A 19,727-nucleotide genomic window follows, 5' to 3' on the forward strand; every position below is an offset into this window, starting at 1 on the left:
TTTTTTTTTGATCTGCAGTCCCCTATTTGGGGACTCCTAATGGTATGTGCATGTGAACTTCTGCCACCAACTTCTCTCTGTGGCTAGATTTCTCCTCAGCAGTGGGCAGCTCTTGCTCCAGAGCCTCACCCTATAATGGGAGTCTAAATAGAACGTCCTTCATCTGCCACTTCAACCTCATTAGGCTGTAATGTTTCTCAGAGTGGTTGATGGACTGTTGCATCACAGTTGCTTGGGTAGGTATTAAAACTATAAGTTCCTGGGTCTCACCTCAGACCTCTTGATTCAGAGTCTTTTATTTGTGCAGCCCATGAATTTGTGCCTTAAAACACATTTATATTTCCATGTTGAATTATTTAAATTCCATTTTTGGGTAGGTGTATATATTATTTGATACTGTTGTAGGGCTATTGGCATTTTGGCCAGAACTGTCACTTTGTGGCACTTTCTGGGCACAATAGGACATTGAAAATCCTTGAGTCCTACCTACCAGATGCCATTATCATCCCCAGTTATTAGTACAAGCAGAATGCCTTCACACATTTCCGGACACCTCCTTTCTACCACAGAGGGCCAGTGTCCTCCCTAATCACATCATTGCTATATCCTACTTATGTTACTCTAGAAGTTACAATTAATAATTTAATACATATATCTAATCTAAGCCCTCACATTACTCACTGACTCTACACTCTTCCTAAACAATGAAAGTTCCTTAGAGCACTTTTTTTAAGCAAGGCTCCATGCTCATAATTTCCAAAACCTTTTCAGAAAACTTTAAATGGGTGGGCCTTAGCAAGAGTCTCATTCATCACTGACTCCTGGGGCAGGGAAACCAGGTCCTTGATCCATCCAAGGTGATGTGAATTAAACTTGGGTCTCTCAAATTCTGTAGCTCCTCAGGAGGACTGTGGCATGAGACCCTGGGACCAGCAGAATGGCAGAGCAACTGGCTTTCCCAGGGAAGAGAACATCTTTCTCTCTAGGTTGTAAAAGGGAGGGTTTTATGTGTATTGATGGGGACAAGGAGGGCCTGGCCTCAAGGAGTCAGCCAGTTAAATAAGGAATTACAAAAAAGAAGACAACATTCTCAGCCCAGCTAATGGTAGACTTTCTTTTCTTCTGTTCTTCGCCCTCCCACCTCATAATACCCCAGAAAATGGTTAGTTTATCCTGGTGTATGGCTGGGATTCCTGCAATGACACTCTCTGTATCTTGTCTGCCTGGTTGTCCTTTGTTTTCTCCAAAATAATATCTTATTTCAAAATTATTTTCTCTTTGATTGGAAAGATAAATTAGATTAAAAAAATAAATAAACTAGGCAGGGAGCCTAGTATGGAGCTTAAACTCAGGACCTTGAATCAAGACCTGAGCTGGGACTAATGGTCAGATGCTTAACGGACTGAGCCACTCAGGTGTTCCCCTTAGAGCACAATGTCAATCACACCTTCCCATTTACATGCCATTTGTTTGGTATTTGAGTTCTAACTAAAAATTTAATTACTAACTAAAAAGTTTCATAAATTAGACATTATTATTATTATTATTATTGCTCTTTACAGTCTCAGTGTGTGTTTAGATTAATCCAAGATTGCCAAATTACTTTATTTTTCTTCCTTTTTGCATTTTAGACTTTCCTTCTGAGTTTTTTTAAATTTTTATTTATTTATTTATTTTTAAAATCTTGAACTGTACCTTTAGAAGAATATATTCCATGCCTTTTGGTGGTTAAACTCTGTTTTTGTTTATAAAAGAATATGGGGGTTTTTGTTTACCTATTTTTTTTTTTAGTTTTTTTTTTTTTTTTAAGATTTTATTTGTTTATTTGACAAAGATCTCAAGTAGGCAGAGGCAGGCAGAGAGAGAGAGAGAGAGAGGAGGAGGCAGGCTCCCTGCTGAGCAGAAAGCCTGATGCAGGGCTCAATCCCAGGACCCTGGGATCAGGACCTGAGCTGAAAGCAGAGGCTTTAACCCACTGAGCCACCCAGGCGCCCCTACCTATTTTTTGAATGATGTTTTTACCTAGGTGTGTAATTCTAAAGTGACTTAATATCTCTCAGCGCAGTATTATTTTGACCTTTATTACCTCTCTGAAAAGTCTAATTGTTTATTCCTTTGTAGGTAGTCTGATTCCTCTCCTCTGTCTGGTTTTAAAGATCATCTCTTTGCCTTTGGTGGTTTCCAATTTCATATGATGTATCTGGATGTAGATTTCTTTTTTATTTATCCTTCTTGTGACTTTTAGTGTCTCCTGAATACAAGGTCTTCTATTCGTTCTGGAAATTTTTTAGTCAGTGTCTCTTGAAATATTGCTGTTTCTCCATTTTTCCCCCGAGTCTTTCCTTCTGAGATTGTAATTAGATGTATGAGATGAGGTGATTTGAAATGATTTTATAATGTCTATCTTTTTTCTTTATTGATTCAGGTATGTCATTTGGTTTACTAATTCTTTCTCTGTATCTCTTCCAATTAGGTTTTTAATTCCAAGGTTTATCTTTCCAAGTTTTAATTCCAATTTATGTTTTATTTTTTTTTTTTCCAGAAATTCTATTCAGTTCTTTTTTTTCTGTCTCTCAAGTCATTTTTTAAAAATCTCTTGTTTCTGGCCTATATATTTAATATTTTCTTATATTTCTGTAAATCTTTAAAGCAAACTTAATTGTAATTTTATGTATTATGTATTTGTTAATTCCAGAATTTGAACTTCTTGCGGATTTAATCTATTTTTTGTTTTGTTTTGTTTTTAATAGCTTTTGCTGCCATTGTAGTTTGTTTCCTTTTGATAATTTTGTTTTAATCTCAGATTTGGCTTATAGTGATATTTAACTGTCTCCTAGGAATCACATGGATTGAAGGTGTGTTTGACTTCGCCCAGAATTTGCTTCTCTGACTTATTACCACCAACCCAGAAACAGCTTAAATTCATGTATTGGCTTGAGGCTTTTCATCCTTGCAAGAAGTGTATATTTCTACTTAACTGAGAAGAGGCTTGCAATAATTTTCATTGGACTCCATTCCAATGAAGGCCTGATTCATACAATTTTATTTTTATTTTTTTTGTTTTTTGTTTAAAAAAATTTTTTTTTTTAAACATTTTATTTTATTTATTTGAGAGAGAGAGACAGTGAGAGAGAGAATGAGCGAGGAGAAGGTCAGAGAGCGAAGCAGACTCCCCATGGAGCTGGGAGCCTGATGTGGGACACCATCCCGGGACTCCAGGATCATGCCCTGAGCCCGAGGCAGTCGTTCAACCAACTGCGCCACCCAGGCGTCCCTGTTTTTTGTTTTTAATTTGCTGCCTTTGTCAACAGACAAACATTCCCCCATTCAGGCCTACTCATTCACTGAGGGGTATAACCTTTCAAGGGCATTGCTGGTTTTATGCGGTGGTCTCAAGTCCACCTTTTATCACATCTAATAAAAATCAAAAGTCAAGTCTCTAGATTCCAAATTTAAGCTAAGATCATGGCTTTAGTTCTTGCTTACCACTGATTTCATTAAATAAACTTGTTCAGCAGATAGGTTTGATTAATTACTTTTTTCTCTGTTTTTGCTGCCTGTGGGTTTCTTCTGAGTTCAGTGCATTTAAAAAAAAAGTTTTACTGTATCTTATCTGCCATATCTAGGTATTTATAATGGGAGGGATTCTCATATTTCACCTAACATATTTCCAAAAGTAGAACCTCAGGTAATTTTTATATGCACTGGAGTTTGAGCACCACTGGGCTAGAGATATTGCTGCTGTTGCTTCTGCAGTGGGAAGTTGGAATTTGGTTACATGAACCCTTAGGTTTTCCCAAACTCAGTGCCACTGTTAAGTATTAACTATGTTATTAGTTAAGTTGACATGTGTGGTCTGTCATTTAAAAGTGTTAATGATCTAGAACAAGCCCATTTGAAGGGGGAAAAAAAAAAGAGTTTATGGGGCCTAGGGTGGCTCACTCCGTTAAGTGGCTGCCTTTGGCTTGGGTCATGATCTCTCTCTCTCTGTCAAATAAATGAATCTAAAAAAAAAAAGATTTTATTTATTTATTTGACAGAGCACAAGTAGGCAGAGTGGCAGGCAGAGGGAGAGGGAGAAGCAGGCTCACCACTGAGCAGGGAACCCAGTGCAGGTCTCTGTCCGAGGACCCTGAGATCATGACCTGAGCTGAAGGCAGACACTTAACAGACTGAGCCAGGCAGGCACCCCTCAACAAGCCCATTTTGAACTGTAAATTAAACCTTGAAATATAATTTATTAATACATTGTCTTTTATCATTCACAGACTGTTTTCCGCTATATTCAATCATTAGCTAAGTCCATTAAGAAAAAAGCATGATAGTCTCAATCTGTCTTTTTCCTTTTTGAAATAAGCATCGAATGGGGCACCTGGTTTGCTCAGTCAGTTGAGCGTCATACTTCTGCTCAGATCATGATTTCAGGGTCCTGGGATTGAGACATACATTGGACTCTGCACTCAGCGGGGGTCTGATTCTCCCTCTCTCTCTGCCCCTCTACTCTCTGCTTCTCTCAAATAAATAAAATCTTAAGAAGAAATGAGCACCATATAGTCCTAGAAATTTAGATCTTTAATCATCTGGTTTCAGGAAACAAAGAGCCATTTAAGGTAATTAAAGAAAAAAGAGGCTATTGGAACTGGAATGTTGTCAGGAACTCAAGGCAGCGTTGGAGATCTGTTCCTTTCTCATGAGCTCTTACAGTTTTTTCTGTGCATTTGTTCTGTTCTCTGCTCTTTGACTGTCTCCTCATTATATCTTTCCTACTTCTTCTAATCTTCACTTTTCCAAAGGTCTTGATTCCTAAGACACAGGCACAATTTTATGGCCTAGTTTTCACACTGGGTTAAATTGCATGGTGGTACTCTTTTTCAGTATTTCCACGTTCAAACTTTTTAAAGCTGCGATATCTAATACAGTTGTCACTAGCTACACATGGCTATTAAAATAATGTGTTGGACCTGTATGCTGTTAACTATAAAGCGCTGGTGAAAGGCACATAGAGAAGACCTAAATAGAGATTAGTGTTTATGGATTGGAACACTCTACATAGTAAAGATGTTAGTTCTTCCCAAATTGATAAATAGATTTAATGTAATTCCATACAGAATCCCAGCAGGATTTTAAAAAATATATAGACAAGTTGATTATAAAATTTACAGGGAAAGGCTAAAGACCTAGAATAGCTAAAGCAATTTTGAAAAAGTTGGAGGAATCACAGTAATTGATTTTTACAACTCTGTCTAAAGCTGTAGTAATTGAGACTGTTTGTAGCAATAGTAAGGGGTAGACATAAGATTAGTATATCCATATAGCATCCAGAAGTAGAACCACAGAGGTATAGCCAGCTGATTTTGACAGACGTGAAAGGCAGTTTAATGCAGGAAGGATTGTCTTTTCAAGAAATGATATTAATTGATAAACCCCTGGCCAGATTTATCAAAAAGAAAAGATAAAGGACCCAAATTAATAAAAATCATGAATGAAAGAGGAGAGATCACAGCCAACACCAAAGAAATACAAACAATTATAAGGACATATTATGAGCAGATTTGACAGTCTGGAAGAAATGCGTGCATTCCTAGAGACATATAAACTACCAAAACTGAACCAGGAAGAAATAGAAAACCTGAACAGACCCATAATCAGTAAGGAGATTGAAGCAGTCATCAAAAATCTCCCAACAAACAAGAGCCCAGGGCTAGACGGCTTCCTAGGATAATTCTACCAAACATTTAAAGAAGAATTAATTCCTATTCTCCTGAAACTGTTCCAAAAAATAGAAATGGAAGGAAAACTTCCAAACTCATTTTATGAGGCCAGCATTACCTTGATCCCAAAACAAGACAAAGACCCCACCGAAAAGGAGAATTACAGACCAATATCCTTGATGAACAGGGGTGCAAAAATTCTCACCAAAATACTAGCCAGTAGAATCCAACAGTACATCAAAAGGATTATTCACCACGACCAAGTGGGATTTATTCCTGGGCTGCAAGTTTGGTTCAACATCTGCAAATCAATCAATATGATAAAATACATTAATAAAAGAAAGAACAAGAACCTTATGATACTCTCAACAGATGCTGAAAAAGCATTTGACAAAGTACAGCATCCTTTCTTGATCAAAACTCTTCAAAGTGTAGGGATAGAGGGTACATACCTCAATCTCATCAAAGCCATCTATGAAAACCCACAGTGAATATCATTCTCAATGGGGAAAAAAATGAGAGCTTTTCATCTAAGGTCAGGAACACAGCAGGGATGTCCACTATCACCAGTGCTATTCACCATAATACTAGAAGTCCTAGCCTCGGCAATCAGACAACACAAAGAAACAAAAGGCTTTCAAATCGGCAAAGAAGTAGTCAAACTCTCACTCTTTGCAGATGATATGATACTTTATGTAGAAAACCGAAAAGACTCCACTCCAAAACTGCTAGAACTCATACAGGAATTCAGTAAAGTGTCAGGATATAAAATCAATGCACAGAAATCAGTTGCATTTCTGTACACCAACAGCAAGGCAGAAGAAAGAGAAATTAAAGAGTTGATCCCATTTACAATCATTCCCAAAACCATAAGCTACCTAGGAATAAACCTAACCAAAGAGGCAAAGAATCTGTACTCAGAAAACTATAAAGTACTCGTGAAAGAAATTGAGGAAGACACAAAGAAATGGAAAAACATTCCATGCTCATGGATTGGAAGAACAAATACTGTGAAAATGTCTATGCTACCTAAAGCAATCTACACACTTAATGCAGTACCATCGATTTTTTTCAAAGAAATGGAACAAATAATCCTAAAATTTATATGGAACCAGAAAAGACCCCGAATAGCCAGAGAAATGTTGAAAAAGAAAGCCAACATTGGTATCACAATTCCAGACATCCAGCTCTATTGCAAAGCTGTCATCATCAAGACAGTATAGTACTGGCACAAAAACAGACCCATAGATCACTGGAATAGAATAGAGAGCCCAGAAACAGACCCTCAACTCTATGGCCAACTAATCTTCGACAAAGCAGGAAAGAATGTCCAATGGAAAAAAGACAATCTCTTCAACAAATGGTATTGGGAAAGTTGGACAGCCACATGCAGAAAAATGAAACTGGGCCATTTCCTTACACCACACACAAAAACAGACTCAAAGGGGATGAAAGACCTCAGTGTGAGACAGGAATCCATCCAAATCCTTGAGGAGAACACAGGCAGCAGCCTCTTCAACATCAGCCACAGCAACTTCTTCCCAGAAACATCGCCTAGGGCAAGGGAAGCAAGGGCAAAAATGAGCTATTGGGACTTAATCAAGATCAAAAGCTTTTGCACAGCAAAGGAAAAGTCAACAAAACCAAAAGACATCTGACAGAATGGGAGAAGATGTTCACAAATGACGTATCAGATAAAGGGCTAGTATCCAAAATCTGTAAAGAACTTATCAAACTCAACACCCAAAGAACAAATAATCTAATCAAGAAATGGGCAGAAGACATGAACAGACATTTCTGCAAAGAAGACATCCAGATGGCCAACAGACACATGCAAAAAGTTGAAAATAGAGCTACCCTATGACCCAGCAATCACACTATTGGGTATTTACCCTAAAGATACAAATGGAGGGATCCAAAGGGGCACATGTACCCAAATGTTTATAGCAGCAATGTCCACAATAGCTAAACTCTGAAAGAACCTAGATGTCCATCAACAGATGACTGGATAAAGAAGATGTGGTATAGGTATACAATGGAATACTATGCAGTCCTCAAAAGAAATGAAATCTTGCCATTTGCAACAATGTGGATGGAACTAGAGAGTATTATGCTGAGCGAAATAAGTCAATCAGAGAAAGACAATTATATGATATCTCTGACATGAGGAATTTGAGAAGGTGGTGTTTGGGGGATAGGGAAGAAAAAAATGAAACAAGATGGGATCGGGTGGGAGACAAACCGTAAGAGACTATTAAGCTCACAAAACAAACTGAGGGTTGCTGGGGTAGGGGGAGTAGGGGAAGGGTGGTTGGGTTATGGGCATTGGGGAGGGTATGTGCTATGGTGAGTGCTGTGAAATATGTAAGCCTGATGATTCACAGACATATACCCCTGGGGCAAATAATACATTATATGTTAATAAAAATGAAAAAAATACTACAGGGAAAAAAAACAGTGTTAGAAGAGTTGGGCATATTCATGCAAAAACAAAAAACAAAAATCTCAACCTAAATGCTCCACCTTAAACAAAAATTAAATCAAAACCTAAATGTAAAACTTGTTTTTTTAGAAGAAAGTATAGAAGAAAAATCTTTGACTTGAGATTAAGCAAAAAGGTTTTGGACGTAAGCGAAAACAGTTGATAAATTGGACTTTATCAAAAGTATAAACTCATGCTCTATATATTAGTTTGCTAGGACTGCCATAACAAAATACCACAGACTGGGTGGTTTAAACAATTGAAATTTTATTTTCTCACAGTTCTGGAGGCTGGAAGTTCAAGATCAATGTGTTGGTAGAGTTGGTTACTCCTGAAGCTCTCTCCATGAATTGCCGGTGGCTCCTGTCTTGCTGTGTTCTCACGTGGCCTTTTCTCTGTGTGTGCACATCTGTGGATCCCTTCCTTCTCTTACAAGAACACTAGCCCTACTGGATTAGAGCACCCCCCCCCCACCTTTTTTGTTTCATTTAACCTTAATTACCTCTTTAAAAAGCCTGTCTCCAAATACAGTTACATTCTAAGGTACTGGGGGCATTAAATGAATTTTATGAATGAGTGCACACAATTCAGCCCATAACACTCTGGGAATGACACTATTAAGAGAATGAAAAGACAAACTATAGACTGGAGAAAAAATACATTTGCAAAAAAATTTTGCAAAAATAAATTTGCAGATTTGCAAATTGATAAAGAACTTGGATCTGGAATATATAAAGAACTCTCAAAACTCAACAGTAAGAAAATAAATATCTCAATTAAAACATAGAAAAAAGACCAAAACTCATTTCACCAAACAATAGCAAATGAGCATATGAATAGATGTTTGACTTCACTAGCCATTAGGGAAATGCAAAATGCCACAAGATACTATTATACACGTGTTAGAATGGCCCAAATGGAAAGTACGATACCAGTTACTGGCAAGGATGCAGAACAGCTGGGACTGTCAGACATTGCTGTTGGGCTTGGGCAGTGGTACAGCTGCTATAGAAGGAATGATAGTTTTTTTACAAAGTTAAACATATGCCTGTCATAAGACCCAGTTTCACTCCTGGGTATTTTTGTAACCTGGACTCAGATGTTCATAGCAACTTGATTCATGTTTGCCAATAACTAAAAGCAGCTAGTATGTCCTTCTACTGGTAGTGGATAAACAGTGGTATATCCATACAATGGAATACTATTCTTCAACCATGAGAAGGAATACACTGATGATAAATACCTGCTGAAAGATGATAGTCTCAAAAAGTTATATAATGAATGATTTAATTTATATGAACTTCTTGAAAAGACAAAATTATAGTGGCAAAGATCCAGTCAGTGGTTGCCAGGGTAGTTAAGGTAAGGCAAGGATGTAACTTCCAAGGGAGTTTTTGCAGTAATGAAACTTTTCTGCTTCTGGCTGGTGATGGTGGTTACCCAAATCTATACATGTGTTAAAACTACCAGAACTTTATTTTTTTAAAGTTGATTTTTTTTTTTAAAGATTTTATTTATTCATTTGACAGACAAAGATCACAAGTAGGCAGAAAGGCAGGCAGAGAGAGAGGAAAAGAAGCAGACTCCCTGCTGAGCAGAGGGCCTGACGCGGGCCTCGATCCCAGGACCCCGGGATCATGACCTGAGCAGAAGGCAGAGGCATTAACCCACTGAGCCACCCAGGCGCCCCTAAAGTTGATTTTTTTCCAGTTGTAGGCTAAATAAATCCTGGGGTTGTAATGTACAGCTTGGCAACTCCCAGTTATAACAACACTATATTGTATATTTGAAAGATGATGAGAGAATAGATCTTAAAAGTTCTCATCACAAGGAAAAATAATTTTTAAGCATGTGTGGTCATAGATGTTACCTAAACTTATTGTGGTCATCATTTTGCAGTATATACATATATCAAATTATGTTGTACACCTAAAACTAATACATTTTAAGCACAGTTATATCTCAAAAAAATGAAAACTCCCCAATTTAAATATTTTATTGCATACAGAAACTTCCGTTCTTCAGCTGTACTAGCCATATTTCAGTTGCTAGATAGCTTCATGTGGCATGGGGCTACTCTGTTGTACAGTGCGGATATAAAACAGGTCCATCAGTGCAGAAAGTTCTCTTGGACAATGCTGTTTCAGAGTGGGGGTCAGCCAGTTTTTTCTCTAAAGAGCCACATACTAAATACAGGTACTACATATGGTCTCCATCTCCATCCAAGTAAATACATAGGTATTGCATATGGTCTCCATCTCAGCTACTCAGCCATTGTATTATGAAAGCAGCCATAAACTGTACTTCAACAAATGAACATAGCTGTGTTCCAGCAAAACTTTATAAAAAAATCTATCTCAAATTAAAAAAACCAGACTCTTAACTATAGAAAACAAAGAGATGATTACCAGAGGGGAGGTGTGGGGCGGGGATGGGTGAAGGGAATTAAGAGTATATTTATCAGTGAAAAGCACTGAATGATGTATAGAGGTGTCAGGTCACTGTGTTGTACACCTGAAACTGATGTAACACTGTATTAACTATACTGGAATTTAAGAAAATGGACATGTTTGCTGACCCCTATTTTAGAGAATCTGGCCTATATCTTTTTTGTGTCAGCTCAGGGTTTACTGGCAGAGTGGCTTTATGCTTTACCATCCAAATTAAATAAAAATTTAATTTTAGGAATGAGAATGAGTAGGCACTGTTAAGAATTCCATTAGGACAGTAGGCATAAACTAGAAATATCCCGAGCAAATGAGGGACAGAGGTCACTGGATCAGTCTTCCTGTATATTTAGTTGCCCTTGTGTAGGCTCACAACCAGTTCAAGTAACTGTGGAAAAGCAATCCAGACTATTCCTTCAGCAGGGGCTGCTGGTTAGCCATTTCCCTCTGAAAGGGAGTATTTATATGGGAGGCACCCTGAGGCTTGGCCTATCATATACACTCAAAATAGCCTGCTTTCTGTTCCTGTGCCTTTGCTCATGCTTTTCTTTCTTTCCTCTTTCTCATTGCTCTTCTATGTTTGTTTGTAATCCAGTCCGTCTTGCAAACATTTGCTTAAATGGTAATCTCCTTCATAAAGCCATCCCTCTAAAGAGTATCACTCTTTTCGGATTTAGAAGTTGGTATTTATATTTTATAAACCTCAAAAGGCATAGTGCCGTACACCAGGTCCCCAAACCTGACTGAACATTAGAAACACATCAGTAGCTTTAAATACAGATACATGGTTCCTGTCTTAAATCTGTTGGTTGAAAATCAGTGATGGTGTTTTTTGTTACTCTATTGTTTTTAAACTTCTAATGTGATTCTTATATAACTAACCAGCTGGTTTAGTATTTAGAATCTGTTAATTTAGACTTAGATGATTTGATATAAACACTGACTTTCAGAATTAGGAACATTAGAAATAGTCTTTTTTCACTTTCTTTTTTTTAAGTTGGGGGGAAGGAATTGGGAAGAAGACAGAAGGGAAATTACTTGCTGAGCTCCTACTGCTAGTTACTGGCAGAGCCGGGACTAAACTTTGTGTATCTTCACTTTCATATCTGAACCTTTCTTTATATTAATGTTGCACAGACCTTCTAAGTAGTAAGCTTTGAGTACGTGAGGGTGTTTGGTACGTAATTGATAGATTATTTTATTGGTAGTGACTGTTCTAACTCACTTTATTTTGTATGGTAGCACAATTTTTGCCTTTTAATAACTGCTTCTTAATGATGTTATTTACTTCCACTTTCACATTCAAGAAATACTTTTCTGATAGTTTGAGATAATGCAGTAGTCAGCATGAAATCATCTTGGAAAAATTCTTTCCCAAATGAGTTCTAATATGAATGGCTTCTACAGGGTTGACTGAACCAAACTGACTTCTAAGACAGCTTTGAATCATAATGGTTTGCAAGAGCCCCTCTAAACTGAGACCAGTTCTAGATGTGCAGGACTTTCTTACCCAGACCCACTCCCATTTGGGAAAGGTTACCCAGGATCTATGGGAGTGTGTGGATGTGCGATGCCTTAGCCAGAGTAGCAATCGGGAAAAGGCTTGTGGGAAGTGATAATAACCCGAGTTGTGCTTTAAAGGATTATCTGGGAGTTAGGCCCAGGAAAGAGTTGGTATGTTTGTCTGGGCAGTATGTTCCAGAGAGCAAACGTGTGGATAGTTTTGGGAAATGGCAACTTGTTTAGTTTGGGTGCAGCAAATTAAGAAGAGACTGGAAAGACAGACAGGGGCAAGATAGTGAAAAGTTTTATTGTTGAAATGCTGTATTTTTCAACTAGACAACCACATGCAAAAGAATAAAATTGGAGTCCTCTGGACACTATATAAAAATTCACTCAAAATGATCATAAACCTAAAAGAAAGAGCTAAAATTATAGAATACTTAGAAGAAAACAGGACAAAAATCTTTGTGACCTTGGGTTAGGCATTGGTTTCTTAGCTGTAATACAACGAGCAAAGCGACACAAAATAGACAAAGAGGACTTAATTAAAATTAAAAACTTTTGTGCTTCAAAGAATACCAACAAGGAAAGAGGACAGTCCGAAGGATGGGATTAGATATTTGCAAATCATGTAACTGATAAGAGACATGTCAGGATCTATAAAGAATTCTTCTAAGTCATTGATAACACAAAAATGAACAAAGAGGTGAATATGACATTTTTCCAAAGAAAATATTCATATGGCCAATGAGCAGATGAAAAGATGCTCAACATCATTAGTCATTAGTGAAGTGCAGGTCAGACCACAGTGAGAGATACCACTTCACATCCACTAGTGCAGCTAAAATAAAAACCATAACAGCAAATATGGGCAAGGATGCAAAGAAATTGGAACCCTCCTATATTGGTGGTAATAATATAAAATGGTGCAGCCACTTTGGAGAAAAATTTGACAGTTCTTCAAAAGCGAAACGTAGAGTTACCATGTGATTTGGTGGTTCTGCTCTTAGGTCTGTCTGTACCCAAGAGAATTGAAAATAAAAATGAGTACACTAGGGGCTCCTGGGTGGCTCAGTCAGTTAAGTGTCTGCCTTTAGCTCAGATCATGATCCCAGGACCCGGGGATCAAGCCCCACAACAGTGCTTCAGGCTGCCCGCTTCTCCCGCTTCCTGCCCCTACCTCCCCACCACTACCCCACTCATGCTTGCGCTGTCTCTCAAATAAAATTCTTTTTTTTTTTTTTTAAATGTGTATACCAGTGTTCATAGAAGCATTATTCATAATAGCTAAAAAGTGGGAAAAATAAATATCTTTCAGCTGAAAAATGGATAAGGAGAATATGGTATTTCCATACAATTGATTATTATTATTCAGAAATAAAAGGAATCGAGTACTGATACATGCTACAGTGTGGATGAACCCAAAAACGTTATGCTGGGTGAGAGAAGCCATGCACAGAGGACCACATTTTGTATGATCCTGTTTATATGAAATATCCATAATAGCCATATTCATAGAAGGAGAAAGCAGACCAATAGTTCTCAGGGATTGGGAGGGGGTGGAGTAGGGAGTGACTGCTGAGTGATCTGGGCTTTCTTTTTGGGGTGATGAAATGTCCCAAAGGTAGTTAGTAGTGATGGTTACGTAACTGTGAATATGGTAAACCACTGAATTGTATGCATTGAAAGGGTGAATTTTATGGTATGTGAATTATATCTCAATAAAAAACTATTATGAAAAGTGCTATGTATTTAGTGAAAATTTTGAAAAATTTAAATTCTCTGACAAGGAATTTGAATTTTTTCTTTAAAGCAATGATGTATATTCTTGAAGAGTTTTCAACTTAAGAATGACATGATCTGAATATCATTTTCAGAGCAAGTCAAGAACGATGGTCAAACTAGTGAGGTGGCAGAAGGTTCAGAGGTCTAGAGGTCAAATAAGACTTTCTCTCCCTGTGTGCTTTCTACGCTGCCTGTGCACGCTCTCTCTCAAATAAATCTTAATATATCTTAAAATTTTTTTAACTTATACATGGCAGTATTTTACATTATTTACCTTGGTCTCATTTTCTTACTAATAAATTGCTCTTGGTGATGGCTAAGAGAATAGTAGTTGCATGGTGGATCAGGTTGGTTAAGCCTGTGCCTTTGGCTCAGGTCTTGATCCTGGAGTCTTGGGATTGAGCTCTGCATCAGGCTCCTTGCTCAGCAGGGAGTCCGCTTCTCCCTCTGTCCCTTACCTCTCTCTCTCTCTCAAATAAATAAAATCATAAAAAACGAATAGTAGTTGCAGAGCATAGGAGACACTATTAATTTTTATGTTAATCTCAGTGAGTAATCTTAACCATTAAATTTAGAGACAGCAAAATATGGTTTAGCCAAAATACCAAGATTCTTATGAATCATAATGCTTTAAAGACTTTTCATTAGGGGGCTCCTGGGTAACTCAGTTAGTTATGCATCTGACTGTTGATTTTGGCTCAGGTCATGGTCTCTCAGGGTTATGAGATTGAGCCCTGGGTCAGACCCCACACTCAGCAGGGAGCATGGTGGAAATTCCCTCTCGCTCTCCCTCCTGCCCCTTACCTCTCTCTCTCTCTCTCTTGCTCTCTGAATAAATAAAAAGTAAAATCTTTAAAAAAAAAAAAAAAAAGTGGAGGCACCTGGGTGGCTCAGTGGGTTAAGCCTCTGCTTTTGGCTCAGGTCATGATCTCAGGGTCCTGGGATTGAGCCCCACATCCAGCTCTCTGCTCAGCAAGGAGCCTGCTTCCTCCTCTCTCTCTGCCTGCCTCTCTGCCTACTTGTGATCTCTGTCAAATAAATAAATAAATCTTAAAAAAAAAAAGTATATAAGACTTTTCATTAACAAAAGGATTTTGATGCAGGAAAGCTCAGAAATTCAACTTGCTTGGGGTTTTTATTGTTTTTCTTCCCTTTTTATGAATTACCTTATTTCTGTCGAATAAGTTACATACTGGAAAATATTTCCAGGTAAAAACGATTAGTAATTATTTTGGTTGTTTTGGTTTTTTTGTTCATTCTACAAAATTGTAAGTTTAAAAACTCTTGTTATCTTCAAGCAAATTCTGGACTAAAAAAAATTCTGGACTGATTTAGATTTTGAAAAATTATAGGTCAAGCCTGTAGTAGTAAATATGACATTAGTCTGATAAGTGCTATTGATAAGTTTCTTACTGTCACAGTTTTTCTGTTAAATATATCCTGGTGTTAACTATTAGTAAATTAGTAAGTTTTTAGAAGAGTAGTACATTGTGTATAGTAGCCATTTTGGACACTTTGTGTAACTTGTGTTGTCCGTAGTGCCCTCTTGTGGTCAATTAGGAGCCAAATTTCAGCTGGAAAAAAATCATCCTGGCTTTCTTGGAGTTCGTATTATCTCAGCTCTTATATAATGGAATCAGCCATACTCTGAACTTCTTTTCAGTAAACAGAAAACAAAATCATGGCAAGACTTTTAAGTGGAGAATTGAGAATTGGGGAGAGTAGCATCTTATTTTATTTGGAGAAGTACTAAAAAAGATGAGGGTTAGAAGAGCATCTAGACTTAAAAGTTCATGCATGAAGTGTGAGGAGAGGCAAACAGTTGTGATACTGTTTGAGGAGATTTGTGGATCATGTTGATGTGATATGCCTGAATATTTTACAGGTACACTCTGTCCCCCTTTTCACAAAATGTTCCCAGAATGATGTTCTGATTTTATTTCTCTTTCAGTGTGTGTGTGTATGTGTGTGTGTGTGTATGTCTTCACATCCTCGGGAGGGGAATGAACACTTACCTGGCACTATATTTGAAATACATATCTTTCTTTCTTATTTATTTGTTTATTTATTTATATTTAAAGATTTTATTTATTTGGCATCAAATGAGAGAGAGAGGGAGCACAAGCAGGGGGTAGGCAGAGGGAGAAGCAGGCTTTCCACTGAGCAGGGAGCCTGATGCAGGGCTTGATCCCAGGACACCAGGATCATGACCTTAGCTGAAGGCAGACACTTAAAGGACTGATCCACCCAGGTGCCCCTGAAATATGTATCTCATTTAATGGGGATTAAGTTTAATTTGAAATAACTTCAAATCTGTTTCGTACTGCCAATAATAAGTTGGCCACGATAAGCATTCATTGGTTATGGGGATTTCTTTCAGAAGGAATGAATTTTCCCTGCCAATTTAATTTACATTTTTTTCTTAATTTGTACGGGGAGATCTTTTTTTTAAAAAAAATATTTATTTAAGTAATCTCTGTACCCACTGTGGGGCTGGAATTCACAACCCCAAGATTTAAGAGTCACATGTCCTTCTGACTGAGCCAGCCAGGCAACTTGATATGGTGGAGAACTTTTAATACCTTTATTCTTGGGGGCGCCTGGGTGGCTCAGCCTCCGCTGCTAAGCTGCTGCGTTCGGCTCAGGTCGTGATCCCAGGATCCTGGGATCAAGCCCTGCATTTGGTTCTCTGATCAGCAGGAAGCCTGCTTCTCCCTCTCCCTCTCCCCTGGCTTGTGTTTCCCTGTCTTGCTGTCTTTCTGTCAAATAAATAAATAAAATATTTTTAAAAAATACCTTTGTTCTTCTTTGAGTTAAAAAGTTTAATTTTATGTTGCAACAGTGGCTCCGTCCCATATCTACCTTCCTAGATTGTTATCTGATGTTTTTAATACTCCGTATTCTTAGAAGGATTCCACTGTTAAAGCTGTTACCATTACTTGTGGGTGATTCACTGATCTTCACTAATCCTTTAATAAGAGTATTGTGGGGTGCCTGGCTGGCCCAATCAGTGGAGTGTGCAAGCAACTCTTGATCTTGGGGTTTTGAGTTCAAGCCCCATGTTGGGTGTAGGGATAACTTAAAAATGAAATTTAAAAAAAAAAAAGGTATTGTGACTAAGAGTAATTCTGCCCACAGGATTGTATCTTTCTGTGCTCAGGGAATTGTATATACTGATCTTCATTGCTTGATCTGAAAATCAAGTTTCAATTAGCAGTTTAAATATTATGTGACAGGTATAATGGTTTGAAGCATTTTGGAGATTCTGATCCAACTGTAAAACATTTTAAGTTGACAATGACTGCCATATTCAAACAAATTGAAAATTTGCTTGCTTACTTATACATAATTACAGTTGTAAATACCAACAATCAAATATTATGAATTGATTTTTTTTTTAAGATTTTATTTATCTGTTAGAGAGAGAGCATACGCACGTAAGAGAGTGGGGGGGGGGCGGAGAGAGGAGGGGAAGCAGACTCCCACTGAGCAGGGAGCCTGATGCAGGTCTCAATCCCAGGACGCTGGGTTCATGACCTGAGCTGAGGGCAGATACTTAACCGACTGAGACACCCAAGCGCCCCCACATTCTAAGATTTTTAAGTTTAAAAGTTTAAGTCTAGTTAATCAATTCAAAATTTTACCTCACCTTTGAATGCATGGCAGTAGAGTATAATGCTTAAAAGCTCAGACTCTGTGAAGTCAAGCTTGTTGGATTGGAATCTTGCTGCCATCACTTACTAGCATTATGGCCTTGGCAAGTTTTTTAACTTCCCTGTGCTTCAGTTTCCCCACCTGCAACATGGATATAATAGTTGTACCTACCTCATAAGATTGTTGTGGAGAGAAATGAATTACTGTAAAACATTTAGAACAGTGCCTGGCACATACAGAAGTCTCTCTGTGTGTTGACTTATCATTACCATTATTAAATTTACAGTTGAATTAATGTTGACCTTCATTGTGAAGAATATACTGTCTATTTTTAGTAGTAGAAAACCCATCTGTAATTCTTGCTTTAAAAAAATGTTTCTGTGTAACTGAAAATAAACAGTAAACTAAAATTACATTTCATAAAGTTTTTTTACGAAAGCTCTTTTTCACAGTTATCTTTTCTTCTCTTTTAGGCACGGAATGTTAACACTGGTGAATTGGCAGCAATTAAAGTAATAAAATTGGAACCAGGTAAATTGAAATTTAATGTTTCTTATTGCCATAAGCACTGGATAACTTTAAAGCTGATTTAAATGATTGGTCAGCATTCTCTGATTGTTCTTAACATCTTCTGGAAAATAGACTGGGGTTTAGTCTTTCCTCCTCCTCTTCAAGACCTATGGACACGTGGCCCAGTTCTTCCTTGAGAAACAAACTGGGGGAGGGAGGCCACCTTGTGAAAAGTCTTGATTCCTTCTGAACTCAATTGCGCTAACTTGTCACCAGTCACTGGTGTTGTTTTTTCAGATTAACCCTGTCCTGTGGTGAGGGCAGTGTGATGCACGGGAAAGAGTTGAACTGAGATTGGGGTGCTTGGAGCCCAGTGCTTTGTGTGTCCCACATTCTTGCTGGGTGAACTTGGTCCAGTAACTTTTCAGAGCCTCAGTTTTCTCAGTAGACCTAGCCTTCACATTTTATGGTTCATTAATATGGTATTGTAGTTACCTTCCAACTTAAGCAGCTTATTGTAGAGCCTCTAGGATGACTCTTTTTTCCCTGCTTCATCTACATTTTCTTTCTTTCTTTCTTTTTTTTTTTAAGGATTTTATTTATTTATTTGACAGAGAGAGACATACAGCAAGAGAGGGAACACAAGTGGGGGTGTGGGAGAGAGAGAAGCAGGCTTCCTGCTGAGCAGGGAGTCCAACATGGGGCTCAGGCCTAGCACCCTGGGATCATGATTGAGCCAAAGGCAGACGCTTAACCGACTGAGCCACCGAGACGCCCCATCACCTATATTTTCTCTCTGGAAGCCCTCACCCCTTGCAATGTCTTTCTGAGTAACTACCATAGTCTTGTTTACTCTCTCTTAAAAGTCCTTTCTCTCTTTCTGGACACAAGCAAGTGGTGTGCTAGTGTCTAGACTGAGTTCCACAGTGGTGGTTGTGCCTTTCTGGTGGCTTCCTCTGCTCCAAACTGATGATACACGGATTTGGTAAAACAGGTTTTATCCTTGGTGTGAGCAGAAACCCATTCCATAGTTTGTTTTTGTGTTTGTTTTTAAAGGTGGGCAGTTTTTTCTGAAAAGTCCAGACAGTAAAATATTTATGCTTTGTGGGCCACATGTGGTCTCTGCATACAGTTTTCCCTCTTCCCTCCCCATCTCTCTCCTTTTTCTCTCTAAAATTAAAAAAAAAAAGGAATTCTTAGCTGAGAAACCATTCTTAGCAAACCAGGCCACCTGCAGCTGTGTTCGCCCGCCCCTGGCTTACATCATCAGTAGACTTTTTAGAAGTGCCATTAAGATGAAATTTAAGGATTTGTTGACAGACTATGATCAGATCACACTCAGATATAATGAATAGAAAAAATACTTCCTCAGTTATACATATTTACAGATTTTGTATAGTACAATTAACACTTTTAACTTATAAGACACTTTTAACTTTTAAGATTCTTTGAATCTATTTTTTTTGTTTTGTTTTGTTTTGTTTTAAGATTTTATTTATTTGACAGAGAGAGGTCACAAGTAGGCAGAGAGGCAGGCAGAGAGAGAGGAGGAAGCAGGCTCCCTGCTGAGCAGAGAGCCCAATGCAGGACTCGATCCCAGGACTCTGAGATCATGACCTGAGCCAAAGGCAGCGG

The 19,727-nt window shown here is 38.0% G+C and overlaps 1 protein-coding gene across 6 annotated transcripts in view; it reads left to right on the forward strand.

The window, feature by feature from the left end:
* The window catches only part of MAP4K3 (mitogen-activated protein kinase kinase kinase kinase 3), a 191,497-nt gene that overhangs the window by 47,650 nt on the left and 124,120 nt on the right, over window positions 1–19,727 (forward strand). For all 6 annotated transcript variants that reach the window (XM_044261698.1, XM_044261700.1, XM_044261696.1 and 3 more), the window contains exon 2: window positions 18,056–18,113. In XM_044261698.1, coding sequence (XP_044117633.1) covers window positions 18,056–18,113 — 58 coding nt within the window. The remainder of the gene's footprint in view (window positions 1–18,055; window positions 18,114–19,727) is intronic.

This window comes from Neovison vison, chromosome 8, assembly GCF_020171115.1.
Source record: "Neovison vison isolate M4711 chromosome 8, ASM_NN_V1, whole genome shotgun sequence".
NCBI lineage: Eukaryota > Metazoa > Chordata > Mammalia > Carnivora > Mustelidae > Neogale > Neogale vison.